The sequence below is a fragment of the Crinia signifera genome, chromosome 6, assembly GCF_055691185.1.
Source record: "Crinia signifera chromosome 6, ASM5569118v1, whole genome shotgun sequence".
Lineage (NCBI taxonomy): Eukaryota > Metazoa > Chordata > Amphibia > Anura > Myobatrachidae > Crinia > Crinia signifera.
The window spans coordinates 225,700,997-225,728,267 of NC_139222.1; the positions used below are offsets into that span (position 1 = coordinate 225,700,997).

The 27,271-nt window shown below is 42.3% G+C and overlaps 1 protein-coding gene across 2 annotated transcripts in view; it reads right to left on the minus strand.

Annotated features, from left to right (window-relative positions):
- Window positions 1-18,914: 18,914 nt before the first annotated feature.
- The window catches only part of HECTD2 (HECT domain E3 ubiquitin protein ligase 2), a 94,332-nt gene continuing 85,975 nt past the window's right edge, over window positions 18,915-27,271 (minus strand). For both annotated transcript variants that reach the window (XM_083149021.1, XM_083149020.1), the window contains exons 20-21: window positions 25,470-25,613; window positions 18,915-23,423 (exon numbers count right to left, since the gene is read on the minus strand). In XM_083149021.1, the coding sequence (XP_083005147.1) occupies window positions 23,303-23,423; window positions 25,470-25,613 (265 nt within the window). In that variant the 3' untranslated portion in view covers window positions 18,915-23,302. The remainder of the gene's footprint in view (window positions 23,424-25,469; window positions 25,614-27,271) is intronic.

Consider the following 27,271-nt stretch of genomic DNA (forward strand, 5'->3'; position numbering starts at 1 on the left):
GGGATAAAGCACTTTTACAACAAGAGTGCAGATGGATTTATTCATTGAACACCCTGGCACCCAAAGGGTTAAATGAATCCCTGGGCCTACAATGCTTTTTGTAGATGAACTAGTACTGTGTATTCCATTATGCCACTTAGGTATTCGGCGGTGCGCTGACTTGCAGTCACAGCCATGCCCCCTTTTCAAGCAAAAGATCATATTGGGGCTGGTATTGAGCCTATTTATTAAATCATTAAACAGCGTTATATTATTGCCAATAGGACTCAACGCTATGGGACATGCTAGTCTGTTGCAATGTTTTTAATTTGTATGTCGTTTTTAAGTTCCATGCAATCAGTACGTTGTCAGCTACATATTCGTTAACACGCTGGCTTTGTGTTTGTTTTTGTTTCAGCCAGTTGTATCATGTTGCCTGCCAACCAGGCTGTACTTGCGATGTGATGTCACAGCCCGGCGCCGCCGTCCAGCGTGATTGACGGAGATACCCAGGAGGGAGACTTCCGGAGCGGGCGGCGACGCCGGACAGGTGAGATCACTTGTTTTAATCTAATGTTCATTGTTACCATGCTATTTAAACCCAGTGTGTAGCATAGATTTTAAGCCACGAGCCCCTGAAGACGGGGGAGAGATCCCCGAAACGCCGTTGGGCGAAATAAAGGATTTTTATTCACCTTAAAAGCCTTCCGAGTGCCGCTTTGTGTACACCCTTATATATCTATCTATCTATCTATCTATCTATATATATATATATATATATATCTCTATCTATATATATATGAAATATGTCATCATTGACCAGGTCCCTGAAGACTTAAGAGGCGGTGACAGAAGCAAGCGGCTACTCCAATTGGAGACGCAATGGATAGCACGCCTTGACACTGTCAGACCGAAAGGTCTTAATGAACAATTGTCTTATGGAATGTTTTTTTGACATTTCCCCTTCGTGTATCCCCTGATGCCTTCATGATGTTGTTATCGTTTGCATTTATGCTCACTTTTGTATTTTTATTCACTGTTCTCATGTTTTGGTTACTAACATGTGGTGCGCTGTCATTTCAGGGCTGCCCACGCTCCCTCCGCGTCACCGTCGCTAGGCAACCTGACGCTCTGTGTATGGATTCCGGAAGTGGTGAGTGACGTACTCCCACTGAGCAGTCGCCCAACCCGGAAGCATCGAGGGACGCCGGCACGCGACGGGAGGCTTGTGTTTGGAGGCGGACCCAGATACGGCTTAAAGGTATGTGTTGTCTTGTATGTTATTGTTCATTTGCCTAGAAGACGGATTAAAGTTCCGAAACGTCGGCCACTCGCTGTGTCCCTGTGCCTTGTTTATTCAGCCCGTGGAGTGCCGTAGCTCTCGTTCTCCTGTCTACCCCCTTCTGCCTGTCTGCACCCCGGCACGTTGTTCTCAGTCTCCGGAGTGCCCTCACCGGCCTGCTACATTTGGACTGTGTTGTTCTACTTCACTGTCCTTTGAGTGTGCACCTGGACCTTTTCCATACCGCCTGCCTGCTTTTGAACAAAACCCTAAGTTCAGTGCCACCGCTGGTAGTCTTACTACAGCGGTTGATGTTTTTAACTGTTGGTGACAGATTCCCACCTTTCACCCATTGTGCAAGCGTGTCCACACCATCATGTCGACATCACAGCCGATACCCGCTGCAGCTGACAACTTTTTGGGCCCGATGCTCCCGCTAGGTGAGCGGTTACATTATTCTGAGGATGAAGCATCAGCTGCCCTATTTACAGAGAGATTGCAGGAGATTGAAGGAGCACCCACTATTGATATCTTATTCGATAACCTGCTGAAGCTTAAGAAAAAGGAAGTGGAGTTCCTTTTGCATGGCGTGACCCTCTCGGAGTACTTCAGAGAGAAGAAGATCCCGAGAGGGTTCAGAATTAGAAACATGCCCACTATAGGGCGCTACAACCACGATTTCTGCAGGAAGTGGTGTGCTATTTTGAACAATTGCTCTTTTGATTTGATGACACTAGTCATCAGTGAGGCTGCTAGAGAATTGAATGTTATCAAAGAGAAAATTAATGTATTTGAACATCAGCACTTGACTACTTTAATCGAAGACACAGAAGGTGATTGGGTTAACAAACTGTCGACACAAATATCGACTTTCAAAAAAGATTTGATCGAGTTTAAAAAGAACAAATTTCAGAGGGTCAATCGTGACTATACTGAAATGAATGTGTATAGATGGCTGACAGGCCCATCCAAGTCCTTTAATCGAGAGAGACGCCCAAGAAGGAGAGGTAATAGATCATATACTGACCGAGATTCCAATAGCGACACTAGATCATCTGCGAGTGACGCTGGGGCGAGAACAACAACGTCAAAAAACGAGATGCGCCCCAAGACTGGGGTAAAAACGAGAGCAGGAAGGGCAAAAGACAACGACCCATTAGAAGAGGCGGACAGTGTAGAAGATCCCAAGCGACGCGGCAGAGGCAAGAGGACCTAACATTCAATATTTCCAAAAGAGTGTTGTCACAGACCGAAATAGATGTCCTGAATAAAGGGATGTCTTTCGTTCCAACCAATAAATTTGATCCCTTCAATTGGAAGGTTGAGACTTTGAAATTGAATAGGACCCTTCGCCTCCGCGAGTTCTTCGCACGCGATGATATTGTGCCTCCCATCAAAACTCCATCCATCTATGACAGCTTTAAAAAGAAGTCTAGATTTGATCCCATCTCGTCCAATCAAGCAATTAAAAGCTTTACAAGTGTCTTGGAATCTAAAGTATGTATTGACCACTCTCATAAATGCAAGACTATTCATCCGAATCTCACCAAGGATGAGAGACTGGCGTTGCGTAATTTACGCTCTTATGATGATGTCATGATCCTCCCCGCTGATAAAGGGGGAGGGATCGTTATTTGGGACCTGGATGACTACAAGTCTGAAATCTACTCACAAATTAACAAGAGTGAGATTTATAAAAAACTCCCTGCGAATCCTACCACAGCTTACAAGTTAGAAGTGGACAAAATACTGACTGAAGCAGTACAAATGGAGAAGCTTCCAGCATCGGTGAGAGACTATTTGACCACTGAGACACCTCGTGTGCCATTATTGTATTGTCTCCCGAAAATCCATAAAAACTTGTCGGCTCCCCCTGGTCGCCCGATAATATCGGCGAGGGATTCACTGTACAGTCCCGTGTCCAGTTTCCTCGATCACTTTCTGCAACCCATCATCCGTGAGCTCCCTACACATCTCCAAGACACCACTGACCTGCTGGTCAACCTGAACAGATGCGACATTCTACCTCCTGAAACATGGCTTATCACTCTTGACATTTGTAGCCTGTACACCAGCATTCCCCATGAAGGAGGAATCAGTGCCATGAGGAATTTGCTGTTGTCTACATCCGACTATGTGGGCCCAGATGTGGACTTGTTCATTTCACTCCTATCACTGACCTTGAATAGGAACTTCTTCTTATTCAATAAATAATTCTTTCGTCAACGATCTGGCTGCGCCATGGGATCTCCCGTAGCTCCGTCGTATGCCAATGTGTATATGGCCGAACTGGAGCAGAATCTCTTTTTTAGATCCAATTTGTCATCTTATATTCTCTTTTACAAGAGATATATAGATGACGTCATCTTGTTTTGGGGTGGCTCCCAAGATGCCTTTGTGGAACTGATCGCTGGCATCAATGCTCTTGAGTGCCCGATCAAATTCACTTTCACGATGAGCCAAGAATCTGTTGATTACCTAGACGTGCACATTGCATTACAGTCAGGACAATTAATTACATCTATTTATTCAAAGAAGACAGATCGAAACAAGCTTTTGTTGGCTCAAAGTTTTCATCCACCGGCACTTATCAGAGGATTGCCATTCTCCCAACTTTTGAGGGTTAAGAGAATCACGAGCTCCCCTGCCGCTCTCAATGCTGACCTCTCCAAGATGCAAGCTAAATTTAAGACCAGAGGTTATTCTGATACTATCCTGACAGCTGCCAGAAATCGCATTGATAAAATCGAAAGAAGCGATACCCTTAAAAGGAAATCTGTTGATGGAGCTAAGAAAGATGTGATTGGCTGGGTAAGGTCATTCAACCCCGCCGACCAAGTGATCAAGACCACCTCTAATCTTTTATGGCCTACTATTCAGCACGACAGAAATCTGAAACAGCTCAAAAAACACCAACCTCATGTCATGTTACACCAGAGGGAGGAATATCCGAGATTGGGTGGTGAGGACGGATATTTCAAAGAGACTCCCCCCTGGTACTCAATCCAAGCCTGGAGGCTGTTATAGGTGTACTGGTTGCACTACTTGCAACTCAATGATGTCCACCAAGTCATTTTTTCATCCACATTCGGGCCATGAATACAAGATTAGGTACCCCTTAACATGTACTAGCTCACATGTTGTCTACATAATAAAGTGCCCTTGTGGCCTTTATTATGTGGGCAAAACCATTAGGGCATTTAAAGAAAGAATTGCCCTTCATCGTACCGCTATACGTGCTGCGATTAATCTGAAACCCATGGACCAGCCGGTAGCGAAGCATTTCTGCTCAGCAAAACATAGTTTGGCCAGTTTGAAATATGTCATCATTGACCAGGTCCCTGAAGACTTAAGAGGCGGTGACAGAAGCAAGCGGCTACTCCAATTGGAGACGCAATGGATAGCACGCCTTGACACTGTCAGACCGAAAGGTCTTAATGAACAATTGTCTTATGGAATGTTTTTTTGACATTTCCCCTTCGTGTATCCCCTGATGCCTTCATGATGTTGTTATCGTTTGCATTTATGCTCACTTTTGTATTTTTATTCACTGTTCTCATGTTTTGGTTACTAACATGTGGTGCGCTGTCATTTCAGGGCTGCCCACGCTCCCTCCGCGTCACCGTCGCTAGGCAACCTGACGCTCTGTGTATGGATTCCGGAAGTGGTGAGTGACGTACTCCCACTGAGCAGTCGCCCAACCCGGAAGCATCGAGGGACGCCGGCACGCGACGGGAGGCTTGTGTTTGGAGGCGGACCCAGATACGGCTTAAAGGTATGTGTTGTCTTGTATGTTATTGTTCATTTGCCTAGAAGACGGATTAAAGTTCCGAAACGTCGGCCACTCGCTGTGTCCCTGTGCCTTGTTTATTCAGCCCATGGAGTGCCGTAGCTCTCGTTCTCCTATATATATATATATATATATATATATATATATATATATATATATAGATAGATAGATATATACACACAGTCATGACTGGCAAAATGAAATACCTTCTGATTACATTACGTGTGTTTCACTTAAATTAAAAGTGACAGCTGAGATGATATAGCAGGTTCTCACAAGACACACCTTTAATATTTTACATGCCAGCGATTTACTAATGTATGCTACAGTGACGCACCCAATGTTGGATTGTGATACTGACTTATGAGAACTGCAGTTATAGAACTGCAGTGATAGCACAATGCCTGCCCCAGAGAATGAGAAAATGAGATGGGGGCATTACTGCATACCTGCAAAACTTCGAGAGGCTGTTAGCTGTCACTTACTGTGTTACACTCTTGCTGTGACTTGCATTGAACTTTGGGAACTTAAATAGTTACAGTATATACTGTATAGAACCCACTTTCTGTGGACATTAGGAGAACCGAATGTAAACCATTATAGGCACTACAGCATTAATGTTTTTCTTTAATATTTTTATATTATTAGCTGCAGTAAACGTGACTAACTATAAAATGATGCAACCGCAGTTGGTGTCTCTCAGGTTAGCTTCTGCCCATATTGACTTTTACTTGTATACACAAAAGATAGCAAAAGCAGCAAGAAAAGAAAAACCACACCCCAATGAGCATCTGTGTGCGGCCACAAAATTGACCAAGAAAAAACCTTGAGCGCTAAAAATGTTGAATCCTGCTGCAAAAAATTGTTCAACTGTAAACACATGGCAAAAAATGTCAAAAAAATTTCAGGACTTCTCACAGCTCTGAAATTTATGGGTTTCAAGCAATGTTCCCTCTAATTTTATGAAGGCTGTGTGCGGCTAAAGATTTTGGCTGTGCAACTTTGGAATGAAATTTACATTTTTGTGCGTCACATATAGAACTGGAAAATGACGTTCAGCATTTGTGTTAACTTTACTTCAAAATTATATTAAACATTTAAACATTCAAAACACAGCACACCATGTAGTTAATGGATGAAACACACATTAATTGAGTCCACAACTGCAAACAGGGACCACTGCTGCTTTGTGCGCTCAGTTGTAATGTATGTGCGCATGCTCATCAAGGTGTGTGCGCGCGCACGTGCGCACAGCTTAGAGGGAACACTGGTTTCAAGTGAACTAGTTGCATATATCACACTTATAATCCCTCTTTCACTCTGAAGTCCAAACATAAACAACAGAAGTCTCTATTTATCAAAAAGTATGTCCCAATTTTATTACATTCAGAAAAATATACAGTACTGTACATTGCTTTCTTAAAAAACTTCAATAAAAAAAAACACAGAAAAATTATAAATAAAAAATGTAAAAAACACTCCACAAAAAATACCGCTTTGCAGGTGCACAATCTGCCACAGGTTTGGATGGAATAAACAGGACCTTTAAGGATGTTTCCTCTCTATACTAGATGACTTTCCGGGATTAGATGTTATCACCGGGTATCCCGTCACAGTCAAATGCATGAACTTAGAGGACCAGTTTATGAGAGAAAGGAATACAGACACTCTCACCCAACTGTTGGAGGTCTTGATTTTTTCCGGCAGAACCTCTGAGTCCTCTGCCCGGAATGATCTTATGCACAGGATTGATGTACTGCCACTGCAGCTTTCCGTGTCCCCCTGCTTTCTGGACCTTAACCCTTGAAGGGGAGTAATGTTCCAGGTGGCCGTACTGCCACTAATGTCACCGGCGTCTCCCCTCCTCTGGTACCGGGTTCTTCTCTGGTCTCTTCAAGACACAGCCGCTAATGTGACAGTGGACTTCAGCGCGTTACTTCTATGTATGAATTAGGAGGACAAGGGAGCAGCTCCGGAGACGGATAGCCTTGATAAAGACCCGACAGGGTGGAAACGCGTTGGCAGCAGCTTGGAGTCCGTCGCTCACTGCAGTAATTACACAGGAGAGAAAGGTGACTTGTGAGAGTGGCTGATCTCCTAAATGTGTTAAGGACCCCCTTGCTGATAAGGAGAGCTGTTATGTTCTCAGTTCACAGCTCTCCTTATCAGCGCCTCTGCAAGGACCGCACATGCACCTTTTAAAAACACAGCTCCCTCTCCCCAAGCCAGCTACTGGGCATGCGCAAGATCTTGAGCGCAGCCCGGAGCCAGCAGCAGGGCTAGCATTGTCCCTGCTATGAGAATAGGTTTCCACTAGCTTGGGGCCTGTAAACCACAGGGGGATTTACAGGGACAGCTGTGACGAGCGTTGCGGTGGGCTGTTCCTAGTGCATGTTAAGTGCATTCTTAACACATTTGAAACACCCCACACACACACACATACACACACCCTTATGACCAGTGTTAAGTGCAGCATATGCATTTAACGCTGGGTAATACATCTACCCCTCAGGGCTCAACAGGGCAGAGGGCATCTGTGTCTGAATACCCTCTGAAGTCTTTCTTACAGAATATTTTTTTTTTTTTTTGAAACTTGTGTTTATTGGAATAGAGATGAAAAAAATATATCACTGACATACATTGTTTGCAATAAAGATATAACAGTGTGTAACATTCCGAGTCCATTTTGTCTGTTATTGTATTCATACAGTTTAGCAAGTAATAGCAATATCATAGTACATAAAATACAAAATTAACATATAATGTATAGTACAGAAGCTTTCGTCCATATATAGTCCCTATATGTCTAAAAAGGTGGCGTGCCTTTAGCAAGTGTTTCTGTATTATACCAGGTTGTTAATCTCACTACTTTGCGAATGTTTTCTTTGGTGGGAGAAGGTAGTGTTAGTATATATGGGAGCCATATAGCAAAAAATTTTGTTGAGCGCGACTTTGCGTCTAATGAACATTCTATCCAGTCCATTTGATACAAAAACGTCAATCGGGGCATCATTAGGGTCTTACAGAATATTTTAATTAAACTAATCTTGTAAACATTATAAAATGTAAATTCCTGAGGCAATCCGTGTTAAGTCTTCCAGCTAGGCATGTTTATACTTGTTTAAGAAGTGTTTAAAAATGACACATTAATATAACGTTTACTCTTCTATATAACATGCAAAATATATGTTATTATTTAGCCCACCACAAAATATACACATTTATATTTCCAAATGATAAATCTGCTAAAATGTAAAGTATTACCTCCCACAAACACATATATATAATATAATATAACAAAGGGAAAATGTGTCCTTCTGTCTTTCTATATAAAAACCACAGTTTACAAGCGATGATCATGAACTTTTTCATACGAGAGGAATAAAACACGGCCGAGACAACTAAAAAAATTAGAAATCGAAATTAATTACTGTTCTTTTTTTTACTGTACACTCATTGTGGGGCCTCACGGCATGTGGGTAGGGCCTAGGAGCGAGCCTTTTGTGTTGTTGTGACATCCTACAACATGTTGCTTGTACATATGTAAATATTTATTAGGGCTCATGAGAGTCTGTCTTAATTGTATGCACTGTTAATATGAGCAGCAGCAGCTTCCTCTGGGAAGGGCACAGGTCTGCCACTGCTCTGCCACCTGCTACTTGGTTGGGACTGAGAATAGGAAAGTCCCCGTGCTCCAGGAAGGATGTTTGTGTTCACCGGAGCAGTACACATAAAGTTTCCCCAGGCGTGCATTGGACTGGAAAAGGGCACGCGGGGAAGGAGTTAAAAGAAACAGCCTTAACGGCTGTGGCGTAGTTCTCCGGGGAGCAGTGAAACAGGCAGAGCTACGCAGCCGGAAGCGGTACATGGAGGTGCTTACAGGGAAGATTGGACTTACCAGAGAACCCTGAAGCCTCCGGTACAGCGGTGCTTCGGCGGGGACAGGCGTGAAAGACAGCGGGAGGCGGTGCGCATCCATATTGAAGAGAAGTGTGCCGGAGTGCACAGCTGCGTTGGAGCCGAGTTCCCCAGCTAGGAGATCCGGATCACACGTCATCCGGGAGGCGGCACGGAGAAGAAGGATTTGCAGGCTCTGAATCGACGGACAGTGTCGGGGAGTGGTGAGTAGTGAAACCGCCCTTCAGAGCCGCCCAGTACAGCCCACGGTACAGCCCATTCCACGGTCCAATCCTCCCGGCTGCTATATTGTAGCACACTGAGATATAGGCAGCGATTCCACTGCAGCTACATTGCAGGAGAAAGAAAGTCACCCCTGCGATTCAAGGATGCCAATGGTCACTGCTGTATGCCATAACACAGAACGGAAGCCACTGGTTTCTTCCAGGCCTTTGTGACCCAGGGAGAGAGAGGCTAAACCCGACATTAGTTGCTGTCAGGGGATGCCTGAAGAGGGACAGTGACAGTCAGTCCACCTGCAATTAGAAAGCACCCAGGGAGAGAGAGAGAGGCTAAACCCGACATTAGTTGCTGTCAGGGGACACCTGAAGAGGGACAGTGACAGTCAGGCCACCTGCAATTAGAAAGCACCCAGGGAGAGAGAGAGAGGCTAAACCCGACAATAGCTGCTGTCAGGGGACGCCAATCATCACAGGAACGCCTAGGCAGCTGAATACTAAGACAGAATAAACCACTGTGTCTTCAGTCAAATAACATCCTTCACCAGTATCCAATTAGCGATTGGTTATGTACTGAATAATAGAACCGCCGGACTAGACAAGTAACTGTTTGGATTGGAACTCACTATAGACTTACCTGGAACTGGGTGATAGTTGATACATCATTGCACCAGAGGTTATCTGTAAAGTAACATAAATTAGTAGCTATACGTTAGTTTCTGTTACTCCTTATTGCGCAATAAGATTATAGTTCAGTGCATTAATTAATGGTGGAAGGCCTATCACTTAGGAGTAGTAACATTTCTAGCGTTGTGTTAAGTATTGTTTGTAAGTGTTATTGCGAGCACAGGTAAGGTTAAACTGGTGATCTTTGCATATACGGAAGGATCACACCTCATTGGAGCCAGTGGATCAAGTTCCAGTATAATAAAACACACCTTATTGCTCTCTGTGTGAATATTTCATGTAAATGTACTGTTCTTCGTGATATTGTTGGCATATATCTGTTTGTTGTTATTTTATTGTTGCACAACTGTTCAATAAAACTTTCAAAGAGCAAATCCTGTGTGAATACCTGCAAGAAATAAAGAAGACCTTAAAACTTACCATTTCGGACAAGGTGACATTGTCATGTTGTTAATGTTTATTTTCGAAGAGAGCTTTAGCAGGCTATCCCAGCATTCTCAGCTCTCTGACTATACCACATTACTCTTCACAATCAGAGGTTGTGTGTAAGCAAAATTCGTTTGTTGCCAATATTACTTCAGAAATTATTTTCACAATGTTCTATTGTTTTAAAAACAAAGCGAAGATTATACTGTGTGTTTCAAATTTAAATTGATTTTTGTAAACAAACATTCATAAAATTCCAGGCAATGCCGGGTACTCCAGCTATATATAAATATATTTTCAAAACTTCACGTATGTGTGTATGTTCCAGCATAACTCTGAAATGCCTGGAGCAATTTACATCAAACTTAGTACACACATGACTTACCCACTCAGTATTTTTTTCTAGATAGTAAGACACCCCTAGCTCCCCTTTGGTGGGCCCAAAAAGGCATCTGGCCACTACACAAATTAGGTCAGGTATCAAGGTATGCTAACTCTGGAATTCCTGGAACAATTTACACCCAACTTGAAGAGCTTCCTGAAAATCGGCAAGATGGTGGCGCGAGCAGATCGCGAGGCCCAGCGTCTCCAGATACGCGGCATACTGATCATTCAGAGGAAGCATGGTCTACGTAGGGCGCATAATATCCTAAAGGACGAAACCCACCCGGCTAATGGGTTGTTTGGATTACTGCCTTCGGGTAGACGGTTTAGTTGCATGAGGAATAGGACCAGTAGGATGAGGAATAGTTTTTTCCTAGGGCTATTTTAGAAGTAAATGCTAATTTGGGTCATGGGGGGAGGGTTAATGGGATTTAAGTTTTATTGTAAATTGTCTGTGGATCATTTTGTATTTTATTATATGTATGTATTTGGATGGATGCTAAACTGAGTTTTGTCACCCTAATTGGGGTGATGACAATAAAGACATATCTAATCTAATCTAATCAATTTGGTACGCATATTACATACAATCAAGGAAAACAAATATTGTGGGGGTGTCACCCCTAGCACCCCTGTGGGGGGGTCCATGGGGCACAAAAAGTGGTCCGGACACTCCATAAAGTGGGTCAGGGAAGCAAGGTATGGCAAAGTTGCATAACAGGGGCCCATAAAGGGGTCCGGCCACTACACAAAGTGGGTCAGGAAAGCAACATGTGGCAAAGTTGCATAACCTAGAGGGCATATAAAACATTGATTGGGTCAAGATTAGGTTCTCAACCACTAACACCCACGACCCAGACACCGCTGGGGTCCCAGGGGCCCAAAAGGGGGACCAGCCACTACACAAAGGGCCTTATTCTAGTTCACTCTTTCTGACAAAATCCTTAGTTGAACAAAACCATGGGGGTTATTTTGGTTCACTCTTTCTGACAAATTCCTTCTTAGATGGACAAAACCATGTGCACTGCGGGTGGGGCAGATGTAACTTGTGCAGAAAGAGTTAGATTTGGGTGGGGTTTTACTTCAAAGTGAGATCTATATTGCAGTGTAAAATAATGCAGCCAGTATTTACCCTGCACAGAAACAAAATAACTCACCCGAATCTAACTCTCTCCGCACATGTTATATCTGCTTCACCCGCAGTGCACTTGGTATTGTCCAGCTAAGAAGGATTTTGTCAGAAAGAGTGAACCAAAATAACCCCCCATGTGCACTGCAGGGGGGCAGATGTAAAATGTGCAGATAGATTTAGATTTGGGTGAGTTATTTTGTTTCTGTGCATGGAAAATACTGGCTGCTTTATTTTTACACTGCAATATAGATCTCACTGAAGTAAAACCCCACCCAAATCTAATTCTCTCTGCACAAGTTACATCTGCCCCACCTGTAGTGCACATGGTTTTGTCCATCTAAGAAGGATTTTGTCAGAAAGAGTGAACTAGAATAAGGCCCAAAGTTAGTCAGGGAAGCAACATATCGCAGAGCTGCATAACATAGAAGGGGAAGAGGACACTGATTGGGTACAGATTAGGTTCACAGCCACTAACATCTGACAGCACTGACAGCGGGGTGAGACGGCTTTCTCCTGCTAAGCTAACACCTACTGTAGCGTGAACAGCGCTACAGACGAGGCTGATAGCATCTTGGGCTTATGCGTCTCCATGGAGACGCATAGCTCAGCCAATCAGGGCTGAGCTATGTGTCTCCATGTAGATGCGTCGGCCAATCACGCTATCAGCCTCTGTAGCACTGGAACAGCGCTACAGAAGGCGTTAGCTGTGCAGGAGAAAGCCGGCTCACCCCGCTGTCAGTGCAGGATGAGCTGGCTATGCAGGAGACAAACCAGCGCTGGACCCTGGATTGCTAAGTCTATTGGTGTAAAAGTGAGGTGTGTGTGTGTGTGTGAGTGAAATAAAGTTATACTTTTCTGTGTGTGTCTTTTCTTTTAAAATTCTTTTTACAGGTGGACTACAAGTCCCAGCAGGCTCATTAATGCCCTGCATGCTGGGACTTGTGGTTCTCCAAGTCCCAGCATGCGGGGTAGGTCTGCTGGCACTTGTAGTTCTCCTGCATAAAGCAATGTTAGGAATGCGTGAATTAACCCCATCAGGCCGGCGTCCACTGGCCACAAACGCCGGTGACAGCCCTGGGCTTCAGCCCTGGATGGGTGAAGCATGGGGGGGGCCCTTTATTGGGGGGGGTCCCCACTCCTCCAGGTACCCCGTCCAAGGCTGACCAGCCACGGTGCTCATGTTTCGGCTAGGGGACCTTATATAAAAAGTGTCCCCCAGCTGTGGCATGATGCCGCGGGCTGTTGGAGCCCGGTGCTGGTTTCAAAATACGGGGTACCCACAGATTTCTTTGTCCCCCGTATTTTTGGAACCAGGTCCGGTCCAAGAGTCTGGGGCTGGCTTCAGAAATACGGGGGACCCCTATGCTTTTTGTCCCCCGTATTTTTGGAAACAGGTCCGGCTCAAAGAGCCTGGGATGTTCAGGAGGGGGGACCCCATGCCATTTAAATAATAAAAAAAAAACCACGGTACTTGTGTATTATCACGGCGCCCCCGATATTGATCGCGCAATGTTTTTATCGCATCGCATGCCATGCATGCGATGCGATTTTAGCCCCCTATTCGATTAAAAATTGTATAATCACCCTAATGGGTACTTACAATGTTAAATGCACCCCCACACCACCCCCCACTATAAACGTGAACCCGAAGCGTGGTGAGCGCAGTGAGCCCGCGAGGGGCGGCGGTACGCGTCCTACGACCTTTTCATACCCCCACTATCCACGTCGGCGTGCAGTTGATTTTATAAAGTGTGGCGAGTGCAGCGAGCCACCGAGCCCGAAGCGTGGCGAGCGGCCGCGTATACCTGTGAAGTTATGCGCGTCCGCTCGCCATGCTTCGGGCTCGCTGCGCTCGCCACACTTTATACAATCAACTCCACGCCGACATGGATAGTGTGGGTATGAAAAGGTCGTAGGACGCGTACCGCTGCGCTCGCCACGCTTCGGGTTCACGTTTATAGTGGGGGGTGCCGTGGGGGTGCATTTAACATTGTAAGCACCCATTAGGGTGCTTATACAATTTTTAATCACATCCCATCGCATTGTATAGCATTGTATGCCATATACAATGTCATATGATTTTAAAATTGTATGGCATTGTACAATATCGCATGCCCTATGGTATGCGATGGGCGCCGTGATAATACACAAGTACCAAAAACACTTTTACACATTTTTTTACACAGGACTATGCACAGATCGCAATCTGTGCAGGGTTTTGGCCAATTTGTCTGTCAGAACCTGGTCTACATATGTGTCGAATTTTAGACACATTTTCTTGATTTCGCATCTCATTAAATATTCGAATTGTATATTTCCAATGGGAAAACATCTGTGTGCGAGTTCCGGCGCGACTAAAAATCGCACTTCCAGAATGTGCGATTGTTTTTTGCATCTCATTAAATATGTGAATTTGGGAAATAGTGCGATTTCGGGCGTTTTTGGAGGAAAAACCCCCGCAAAAAACACATTTTCGCATCCTATTAAATGTCACCCTAAGTATCTGATTGGTTGCCCATAGCAACATCCCACATGAAATAGAACTCCAATCTTAGTAAACAAGCCACATATACCATTGCTGTCTGTGTGCAAACCGTGGCTGGCACAACACAGATGAGAAACATTGCATTCCAATTATTTTCTTTTTCAGGAGAAATTATGCATTTGTAAGACCCTTAAGGTGCAATTAACCTTTAATTGTTTAAGATCCTATTGATAATGATCTGTTCTTCAGTAAAAGCATAGTAAATTAGATAAACGTGCTATACAAATTAGCTACAAGTGATTGAGTGTATTATAAATAATTCAAAAGAAAAATGCAACAGACAAAAACAAAGTGCCGACAGATTTATTACTTTTTGTACAAAGTATAAAATGTGTCCCTAACATTTCTATTGAACTTATAATTTATGCAAGCAGCAGGTTTTTTCTTCTGAGGTATTTTTATACAGTAAACAAAACATCTCCTCAATAAATAAAAATACCCTAAGGCAATGTTTAAATTCTAAACAAGGTCAACAATAAAGCGGTTCTCTAGGACGACAGACAACAGCAGTTGCCGTACATGTCTTTAACATACATTTCAAATGTTCCACAAATGTTTTTATGCAGAAATAGATACACCGTTGGAAGAAAGAGTCAAATTGCTCAGCAATTGGAAAAAGCACAAACACTTTATATAAAGTCTCCATTTCTATTTACATTAAGGCTCCTTTCAATTTTTTGGAACCGGTCATTTATCAACAATAATTTTTTATAATGTAAACAGACATACCACTCCTATGAAATATTTTATAGGGTTCATCCTGCTGACTACATAATATATTGGGAGGGTAGAGGCCACTTATATTGCATTAGGCATACAGTGCACCTGCTGTACTGTAGGCTGCCTCTAATGTAAACACAGGCCTAGGTACTGTACCTCCTGTTTGGTTTAGTAGGGAAAAAAATGGTCAATTGAGCATCTTCATATAGATTAAAAGCTTAGAAACATTAAATGGAAAATAAGGATATTCTTACACATGAAGTAAAGAATGCATTTGTTTCTAATAGGCTACATTTTAGTGTTTTCACTAAAAATCAATCTGTAAGAAAATTTGAAAGCAAAAAAATAAAATTTTGATTCATTTAATAAAATTGTACCGAGTGAATTATCAGACCAGAGTAAAGAATATCTAAACATCCATCGCTCCTAAATGAGAAGTCTCTGCCGGTTTCTGAAAGTAAAAAGTGGATATACAAAGACAATATACTGTGCTTATTGGTTGACTAGCTGGAAATTACATCTATCTGATACATTCTTCTGGGGCCTACACACAAGGTGATTTGAGGGCATTTTCTAAGCAATTTCACTGGATCGCTTAGAAAATCACTGTTTGTAGGGTCCATAGCGTTAGCGATGCATGGCCCCGCGCGACCCTATCGCCCAGCTTGCTGGATAAATCTATAATCACCGGTGAGAGCACTCAGCACTGACACATCGCTGTGTGCTGAGCGATCTCGCTGAAGCGTTCTGTGCGAGCTAGCGTCACTCAGAACGCTACAGCATCTCCCCATGTGTAGACCCCTTTGTAACAATATTATGGCCCAATAGTGATGCCAGACTCGGACTCCTCGAGGGGAGATATGATAAGGTTATACACAGGAAAATGTGCTTTCTCATATGTAGTTTACAAATGGTAAAATACTGTAGTTCAGGATATAGAATGAGAAATCAACAAAGTGGCTTGTGGAACTGAAACTTTCAGCCAAGAGATTTGCTACAGCTAAATCTTTACAACACATTTGCAGATTCAGTCCTTTTGATTTGGAGATATATATATATATATATATATATATATATATATATATATATGAAATAATATACTCACTATATATAGAAAAACATCACTATTACCAGAAAATAATGAATTCTAAAACAGAAGAATGGACCAGCTCAGACTATAAAAAGGTAATTGGCTGTTATTTTACTCTTCATTCTCATATAAATAAGATGCTCTTCCTTAAACATGATAAATAATACAAGTAAAAATTGTTATATATTCACGTTCACTAACACTGCATCAAAAAAAGAAAAAAACTCTAAATCTTTTCTCTGTAATAGTTTCTCCCCATTGAATATGGCAATAAGGTGAAGTCAGTAAATTTTGAAAGAATTTTTAAGTAGTGCCCCGACAAAAAGAGTCACCCTTTTTTTCTCTTTTCTTGCGATATATAGTAAATTGTGACTCAAGGGAGCACCACCAACAAAGAAATCCTTAGGGACATTTAGATCCTGTGATATATAACATGTTGGTTCTGAGTATTGTAATGTGATATATCCTACCGGGAGTCTGTGCTAGTCCCTCCTATCTCCTTCCTTAAACATACCAGTAGCAATTTATTGTAACAAACAACTCTAAAAGTGGTATCCAAAAAAAGCTAGAAATATACAAAATGTAAGTCTCTGTTGTAATCAACAACATCATCATTTCAATACTAAATAAAAACTGCCTGTGAGGCTTGGTCATACATGGTTAGCAAAAATAAACTCATTTGTGTTATCCATCCAGAAAGTACTATTCCTAAGAAACAAACGGGCAGATTTATTAAGCTCGGTGAAGTGTTAAAGTGTCTGTTTTTTATCACCGGCCAATCAGCTCCTACCTGTTATTTTTAAAACCAAGCCTGTAACTTCACAGTTAGGAGTTGATTGGCTGGTGATAAAAACCAGACAGACACTTTATTACTTTATTATTAGCTTAAGAAATCTGCCTCATAGATCCATTCAATTGTGTGGACTGCGTGATCTTAAAGAAGGAATACAACTACAAAAGTATTCCACAACTATGTTAATGTTATAAAGTTCTATTTAACAAACTGAAGTACCCTTCCGATCATCTAAGGCAGTGGTTCCCAAACTTTTCAATAACGGAACCCTTGATTATCAGAATTGTATTCATGGCATGACAGGCCAAAACTTTCTTCTTAAGAAATGTAGAAGTAAAATATTAAATGATGTAAATTATGTTTATAGGTCATCCTAGGTTCAATTATACGGTGAGGAATAAGATCACATCTGTTTGTGTATATATTTTATAATATGTAGCCACCAGCACTGGTTTTGAATATTATATTAAATATAAAAAATTAGAATTGGTCCTAGACCACCAATCCAGGGCACCCCTGCAAGTGTCCTGAAGCACCACAGGGTGCCATAGCACACAGTTTGGCAACCACTGGTTTTAAGGTATCCTGTGAGATGCACATATCCCAGGTTGTGTGCTTCGACTTAAAAACACAATATGTAATTGATTCAAATAATGGCCAATATGAATGAAATAAACAATACGTGGTTTGAGGGAATGATTTCCATCATTCCCAAAAGAAATGTCAAATTTCTTAATGCAGGACCAGAATGAGTCCTCAGTGTACTCATTGGTGCTTCTCTACTCATAATTTCAATATTAAGGTATTAAAACAACTCCTGTTTAAGAAAATCAGCAATATAACAATGATCTTTTATCTCTATCAAGTATCTACCACTAATAATTGTTGTCATTATTTAAAGCCACTGCTGGTATAGAGTGGCAATCCTGTCACTGTACTGTATGACTCATCAGAAAACACTGTGAAAGAAAAAGGTCTTATAGAAACCTATGTTTTGTATTTTTATATTCATACCACTGACAACCCAGTCTTTCAATACAGATTCACTCTGAGTGGCAATCACAACCATTTCTGCTAATGCGTTTGTGTCCAATATTTGCAACACTTATGCAAGTTGCAGCTGATTATTTAAAATTATGTGCGTGTTGTTGTTTTGTTGGCCAAAGCAAATGATCTATATTATTATTTTTGTTTGCAAAGCAACTCTAAAGGGGCATACACATGGAGTGATTTTGTGCTATTTTCTAAGCAATCTGACTAGATAGCTTATGGTGCCCATACATTAGTAAGACTTATTTTCAGATCTGGCTGGTTGGAACAAAAACATGGTTATGGTTGAGTGACAGTTTATCAATTTTCCAGCATTTCCAAGCAAATGGTCAACTGTTATTTGCTCTCATCCATAATCTTGTTTTTGTTCCAACCAGCCAGATCTGAAGATAAATCTGTGTGTATGGCCACCTTTAGAAAGTAAGCACAAATCTCGGTACTTATGTATTATCTGGGCTCCCATGTTAAATGCACCCCATTTTTTCATACCCCTACAATCCAACTACGCATGGAGTTGACCGGGCCGGCGCCACCACTAGGCAAATCTAGGCATTTGCCTAGGGCGCCAGCCACTGGAGGGCGGCACTTCGCCCCTCGCCTCTTGAATGGAGGCTGCAGGGGTGTCCGTGCCGGGTACCTGCGGCACTGTGTGATCTGGTGGCGGGGGTCCCTGCAGTGATGCGCGCTATCCGGCAGCCAGGCGGCGGCGCGGAAGCGCTGCTGGGTTTGAAAACATTCCGCATTCTGATTGGCTGAGATTCAGCCAATCAGCGTGCAGCGAGTTTTCAAACCCATCAGCGCTTCCCGCGCCGCCGCCTGGCTGCCGGATAGCGCGCATCACTGCAGGGACCCCGCCGCCAGATCACACAGCGCCGCAGGTACCCCCCCCCCCGATCACACAGCGCCGCAGGTACCCCCCCCCCCGTAGGCACCGGGGCGCCCCACCCCCCCTCGCCTGGGGCGCTCCGGCCCTGGGAGTTGATTTTATATAGTGTAGCAAGCGCAGCGAGCCACCGTGCCCGAAGTGTGGCGAGGGGACGCGGTCTCATAAGAAAAACGGGAGCCCAGATATTACATAAGTACCCAAATCTCTCTGTGTGTACAGAATGAGAGATAGTGGTCGAGATCTCTCATTCTGAACCACTACCTGGGCCTTTTTTTTGCTTAAGCAAACTTAGCACAAATCTCTGCATGTGTTTGTGCTCCCCATGGGAGATCTGGACACCAGGAAATTGCCCACCCTAAATAGCTTAGCAAAATTGCTTAGCACACATCTCTGTGTGTGTATGCCCCTTAACACTGGCAGAAAGATTATGCAGTTCATAGTACAACTGTGGTCACAAAAAAAGAGACACGTCCTTGGGTACATGTCCTACACCTATTACTCGAAACAGGACACACAGCATTACAAGCTTATCATACAAATAAAATACAGAACATAATAGGACATCCTCATTTGCTGTATATGTCTGCAAGCTGAAAACACAGGTTTGTGCTCTCGCTTTTGTCATATACATAGCTACACACAAAACTACATAAACCACATTATAAAATGCGTACTTGATAATAAGTGTAATGCCATTTATGACCTGAGAAACATGGTTCCAAGGCCTTTAAATGTTGTCAAAATGTTTTGTAGCTTGTCCCTCAAGTATGTCTGTAGCTATAACACAATAATATAACCTAATAAATCTTACAATAGCTATATTGCCACTCCAGGAATTTCTATAACCAGTATTAGATATTTAAGACAAAATATTCCAAAAATCTTTCTGCAAAAATAAATCTGTTATGGAAACACTTTTACAAATTATACACTAAGAACACATAATCCATCATCAAATAATATGTATTTTAAGATGGCATTTTACTATATTGCTTTTGTTCTCTTTATTTAAATCCTGCTTTTAACAGGTTTATTTAATTACAAGGTGCAAATGGCACACAATAACCGATTGCAAGTGATCATTATTGATCTGAGCAATGTACAATTATATAATTGGATAATTGGACTTTAATGTGCCTTACAAATGATGATCACTCAAAGTACTTATACCGTTTAAAGGTCAACTAAACCTACAATACAGGTTCCTTTATATAAATAGTGGCATTAACACTGCTCACACTGATAAATGCAAATATTTTTGTTCATACCTCCTAATATCGTGAAGATTGGGACAGGGCTGTATCTGCATCACAGAGATGGCATGACTAGTATATGAGGCTGCCCTTTATCCCCGCTATGGTCACCTGAAATGTCAAGATGTTTGATGTACAAGACATTCATTCACTGCTGCTTGCAATATAGAGCAGCGGGAGTTGGGACATACCTCCCAAACTGAAAGTTTGGTGCTGTTGGGTGGTAAGATGTGTGGGCTTATCAGAACTAAATATATAAAGGGTCTGTCCGGAAAGTAATGAGACTGATTTTATCACGCCACGCTGAATAGGTGCATGGCGGCACTGTAGAGTGGGATGGGTCTCCTCTACACATTCACGTTGGTGGCAGCTGTCTGTGAGCCTTTACAGTGAGATTGAGCTGTATTACTTCGGTTGAGGTTCAAGATGGAGCATTCCAACGAGCAATGATATGCAATCAAGTTTTGTGTTAAACTCTGGAAATCAGGTACCAAGCTTGCCATGCTTCAAAAGGCCTTTGGGAAGGAATCCTTTTCCAAGGCGCACGTTTACAGCTGGTTTCAATTCTCTGAGGAGGGCAGAGAAAACATTAAGGACAAACCACATTCTGGCATCATTCAACAAGCAGAAATTAGCAAAATGTGGAAAAAGTGAGTAATGTTTGAAACACTGACCATTGTTTGAGTGATAGAATGGTAGCAGAGAGGTCGGAAATTCCAAAAACTACTGTGCAAGAGATTGTGACAAACGAGTTAGCGATGTGAAAATTGTGTGCTCGATTGGTTCCAAAGGTTTTGACTCAAGATCAAAAAGACAAGCGTGGGGCAATTTCCCACAAACATTTGGAGCATGTGCAGAGTGAGCCTAATTTTTTTGACAGATTGATAACAGGTGACAAATCTTGGATCTTTGAGTACAATCTGGAGACCAAAAGGCACAGCGCAGAGTGGCACACACTATAGTCATCTCACCCCAATAAGGGCCGAATAAGTAAATCAAAGACCAAATCCATGATCATTGTCTTTTTCGACTCGAAGGGTGTGGTCAACAAGGAATTTCTACCTATCGGTCAAACTATCATTGATACATTTTACACGGGAGTGCTCAGAGAAGCAGGGTCTTCCTCGTCGGCAATGACATTCATCATGACAATCTGCCAAGTCACACATTGCTGCAAGTGAGAGTTTTTGGCCAAGCATAACGTGACAATGATGCCTCAACCAACCTACAGTTCGGATCTGGCCCCAGCTGATTTCTTTTTGTCCCCCCCGATCAAATGTGGCCTGAAAGGACACAGTTTTGCAGACCATAGACAACGTGGAAGTGGCCACGACAAGGGCACTCAAGGATGATCCGTTTAATGCCTTTCAATAAAAAATTTTTTTTTTCAGATTTAGTCTCATTATTTTCCAGACAGAACTTGAACATTGGGGATTTCTGCATCAGGAGGGTCTCTTTTTTCCTGAGCACATGACACTTCCTTTTAGTAACTTCCTTTGAGGGGCAGAATCATTTTACTTTTATCTAAAGTGAGATACTGTGGATAAAGGATACCAAATTTGAAATTAAACTTTTAAGTCATGGGAGTGTAACACATATCTTCATAAAAGCTGTAGTAACATATTGCTCTATTCTATATAAAATAAATTACACGGACATTGTGAAGTATACCTTCTTCTGGTCAATATGTGCACAGTTCCATGATCAGTCCTATTAGGTTCCCTTATACTCAACTTTGAGGCCTATTCATTGCTTCTCATACACATACTGTACATACATACATACATACATACATGCATACACTCACCCACACAGAGGCATACACATTAACTCACCAACTTTGCAATAGCATTGCAAGACAAACAGCCATATTGTGGCCTCATGCAATATTGAGGATATTGCAAACTGAAGCCGATAAGACTCTTGATTGCATGTAGGCGATGGATAAACATTAAAAGGACCATTAAATCCATCCTAATACATTCATAATGAATTTAGTGTAACCCTGACATTTTCTTTCTTTATGCCATGTGTCAAAGTTAGTCTTGCCATGGACGCCAACAGTTAAATATGTAAAAGCAAGCACCCTTATTTACAAAACATATATCAAAATCTTGTAAACTACTGTAAGTAACATTATGTACAACAGTATTAAGAATTGCTAAAGATCCCTGGCTTATTTGGCATCAGAGTGTTACTTCCATATTTACAATGTAATTCCATTTAAAATGCAGAAGCTTCAAAAAAAAATCCAATGTACAGTAAGTGCAAAAAACACTTGTACAGTGCAATAGCTATACAAAAGCATATTGAATACTTAAATAATTGTGTGTGTGGTCACCTAGCATCAATAAAAGCATAAGCAACGGCTCGGAATTAAGTTATAGAAATGAAACCTTTCCATATTTGAGGTCTCTGCAAGTGTCGTCCTTCGTTGCACACTGCACTAGGATTACGCCCATAAAACATTGTCATGCTCTGCTATGTCCATTACATATTCTGTTGTAATGACAATTACACATTATACCACACACCATATTGCACATTACACATGATGGCACACACAAAGTTCTTGGTGGCATCTCAGCGCGGTGGGGGTGGGGGGGCAGCGTAAGGGTGCACAGTGCCACACACACAAAAAGGGCAGGGTGCATGTTGACGTTTTAAAAACAGACAGGGAGTGGCATCCTGCAAAAGAAGCTTAGAGGGAACACTAATATATATATATATTAAAAAAATTTTATAACATGCAGTAGAACACTATCCGCATGAATCTTTTCCCAACATTATTAAAGAGTGAATAAAAGGCGGAGTTCTACAGTTACAGTTTGGTGGACTGTACTCCGTTTTGTCACTGAAAAACGAATAAAGCATATTCTGTAAAGGTGAGCTCTGTGTGATTTACAACAGGAATAACCCTTGTAACATTCCGTGGTTCTCACAAAGTTAATCTTAAAAAGGACAGACAACGGAAGTGCGGCCGCTAGAAAGAATACTTTGAAAAGTTTCCGCCTTTTACATCAGTCGTCTCATGTGCATCCAGAGGCGGCTGAGCAGTCCGCACTGCTGCACTCTTTGCACAACTGCGATGATCACTGTATTTAGGAAATAAGTAGGTTTGAAGTCTACAAACGCTTCTGTGTCTCGTCTCACTGTAGCCCAAATCCTTCTGTGTTGGAAATGGCAATTGTAAGCTTTTGCTTCAATTCTTTCTTTGTTTTATACGGAGGCAAACATAGTTGATTAAAGCACGTATGTGCTGTTGGCAACCTGGAATAAATGAAAAATTTATTCACGTATTGATATTAAAAAAAAGTTAAATAAAAGCTATATAGGTATATTGAAGTGTATTTATACTGAAGAATCCAGTCTGTTTACTTTCCAGTTGGTCACTTTATCATACAGTATGTAATCAGCAAAACATTTGGTAGCATGCAGATACAGTATGGTCAATAGGTTCAGTTGTTGTTTAAAACAAGCACTAGACAAGAGAATAAGGGCCGGATTCTGGTTCACTTGCAAAAGCAAATTCTCTCTCTAATGGACAAAACAATGTGCACTGCAGGGGCGGCAGATGTAACATGTGCAGACAGAGTTAGATATGGGTGGGGTTTGTACTTCAAACTGGTATCTATATTGCAGTGTAAAAATAAAGCAGCGAGTATTTACACACAGAGAGGTCAGAGGAGAATGCCCAGGAAGGATATAGTAGTAACCATACAGTACAACAGTAATGCACAGAAGAACATGCCGGAATGCACAGAACATCTACAAGAGTGGAAAAAGGCCACGTTGGGTACCACTAAGGCTATAGTGAGTACAAAGCCAATCTGGAAAGCTAAAAACTGAAACAATGTTTCTTTATCTGACAAATCTTATTTTCTGCTGCAACACTGAGCATTTGACATAAACAGCATACATCAATCCTGCCTTGAATCAATAGCTCAGGCTAGTGGTATTGGTGTAATGGAGTCTAGAAACCAAACAGAAAGCGTGTGAAGACAGGCCATAGTCTAGTACTGATATAGTGACAATATGGCCGTTGAGATGAGGCTTGATGTCTTTGTGTCTCCCAATCTCCTTTCTAGCAGCAGGGTGCAGTTGTATTCAGCACTAGAGAACATGGGTTTAGAAAAGTTAGCTTTGCTGCTAAATTTATTATGTACAGCACAGGGGATGGGCTAATTGGAGAGAGAAAAAAGCGAGAAACACTGCATGGCTACAGCAACAGTGGTGCAGAGACCCACAAGCACAGTGGTGAGACACATTAGTGGGAGAGACAAGGACACAGTGGTGAGAAACATTAGTGGGAGAGACAAGGACACAGTGGTGAGAAACATTAGTGGGAGAGACAAGGACACAGTGGTGAGACACATTAGTGGGAGAGACAAGGACACAGTGGTGAGACACATTAGTGGGAGACACAAGGACACAGTGGTGAGACACATTAGTGGGAGAGGAAAGGACACAGCAGTGAGAAACATTAATGGGATAGACAAGGACACAGTGGAGAGAAACATTAGTGGGATAGATAAGGACATAGTGGTGAGAAATATTAGTAGGACAAAAGGACACAGTGGTGAGGAACATTAGTAGGAGAGACAAGGACACAGTGGTGAGGAACATTAGTAGGAGAGACAAGGACACAGTGGTGAGGAACATTAGTAGGAGAGACAAGGACACAGTGGTGAGGAAGGGATGCAGTCATTTGGTCTACAGCATGATGGTCGACAGGTTGACATGGGAAAAGGTTGATGTGGTTCTAGGTCGAAAGGTCATTAGTTCGACAAGTCATTAGTTCGACAGTCAAAAGGACGACATGGGTATTTTCACTGTTTTTTGAGCCGACAGTCAGTATTTCATGCCCTACCATCCACTAGGCAAGCAATGCGAGCAATGCGAGGGGATGCAGTGCACTTTAAACTGTGTCCATGTCGACTGTGTTGACATTCGTGTCAACAAAACAGTCAAAAAAATCCATGTCGACCTTTTGACTGTCGACCTAGAAAATGTCGAACTAATGACCTGTTGAACTGACCTTTCGACCTAGAACCATGTCAACCTTTTCCCATGTCGACCTAATGACTGTCGACCATCATACTGTAGACCAAATGATCCCAACCCATGAGGAACATTAGTGAGATAGACAATGACACAGTGGAACGTTTGTGAGAATAGTATACTCAGCACATTATATCATTATGAATTTAGCCACACAAAGCAATGTACTGAAAAGGTCTTGAGTGCTTTGTAAACGGATAACCTGAGTAATAGTGGGAGGACATAGCAAGATAACACTACGTATTACATGATTACCAATTAGTTGGTGCTTCGTTCTTTGATATCTTGAAATTCAAGTCCGCCATCCCTCCAACTGGCACCCTGTCACTTCCTGTAGCAAAGTGTAGTAACTTCTTCTGAAGATCAAGAGGGAATCCGAGAACAACATCCCAAAAATATCTGTAAAAGTATTAATAGTGTTAGGATTCTATTGCATAGGGTTTGTCTGCCATCTAATGGTTTGATCTCATATCGATTAGGACACACACCCACATCATTATCATGTAGAACACTACTAAGATGAGTATATTTATCAATAGCTTTGTGTGTCTTGGCACTCCCACCGTGTAGTCAAGTGACTGATGTATCACACTAATACAGGCATTCCCAACTACGGTCCTCAAGGCACACCAACAGTGCACGTTTTAGTGATATCTAGGCTTCAGCACAGATGGTTTAATCAGAATCCCTTAAGTCACCTGTGCTTGAGCCTGGATATCTACAAAACCTGCACTGTTGGTGTACCTTGAGGACCATGGTTGGGAATGCCTGAACTAATAATTGCAAAGATACAGGAAAGTAAAAACGTTTTTAATAGGATCCATGACAAACATTCAAGCTTGACTGACAGATTTAGGAGGGAATGAAAAGAGATTCAATATTTATTTATTTATTTATTACCAGTTATTTATATAGCGCATACATGTTCTGCAGCACTTTACAGAGAACATTTGAACAGTCACATCAGTCCCTGTCCCAGTGAAATCATTATTCCTTACCACGTTTTCACGCGCACACATTCATTCTAGGGTTCATTTTGTTGGGAGCAAATTAATCTACTGTACAAATAGGGTTATATAACTAAAACTAACACCGTTAAAACATTCCCATTTTTAAACTTTAGGTGAGGTCCGGCATTTAACAGTCATTGGGGTTGATTTACTTAGATGGGAGTTCTATTAAAGATGGGATGTTGCTATGGGCAACCAATCAGATTGCATCTATTATCTTCTAGAAGGGGCTAAATAAAGCTGCCCACACACTAGAAAGATCTGTGATCTTAAGATTTAGCTTAAGATTTCCGAACTCTACCGACCAAGCTCCCGAACTCTACCGAGCATGTGAATGCCCCCAAACACCGAAGTGCGTGAATGTGCCAAACACCCGAATCCATGATCTCCTGAGCACGCCCGAACACCAGAATCCCTGTGCACCCGAACACGCCTGAGAGCGCGAACATGCCTGAGCGCCTGAGTTTGTGAATGCACCCGAGTCCCTGCGAGCGCACCAAAGTGTGCGAACACGCCCAAACACTCAAATGCATGAACACAAATGCACTCAAGCATGCAAATACACCCAAACACCCGAGCGCACCCCAGTGTGCGAACGCGCCCAAGTGAACAAACTTCTGAGCATCTGAATGCGCCTGAACACCCAAGCGCCCCAATGAAGCCAGATGCGCCTGAACGCACAAGAACACTTGAGTGCCCCAACTCCCAAATACCCAAACACACGAATACCCATGTCCCAAAGATAAGATCAAAAAGATCCATCTAAAAGATCAGCTGCCAATCGAAAAATTGGCTGAACGGCCGAAAAATCGCTGTAATGTGTGGGCACCTCAAGTAGTGGATTCTGATTGGTTGCCCATAGCAACATCCCATCTCTGTAAATAAACCTCATTGTATTCTCCCTCAGCAAGCTGCTGGTTCATACAAAACAAACAGCATGTAAGAGATTGCATTTGGCCCCAAACGTTTTCTTTACCATAAGCTACTTGCACTAGAGGGTTGTATTCACCTAAACTCACAGTGCCACCTACAGAGTGTCTCATGTGT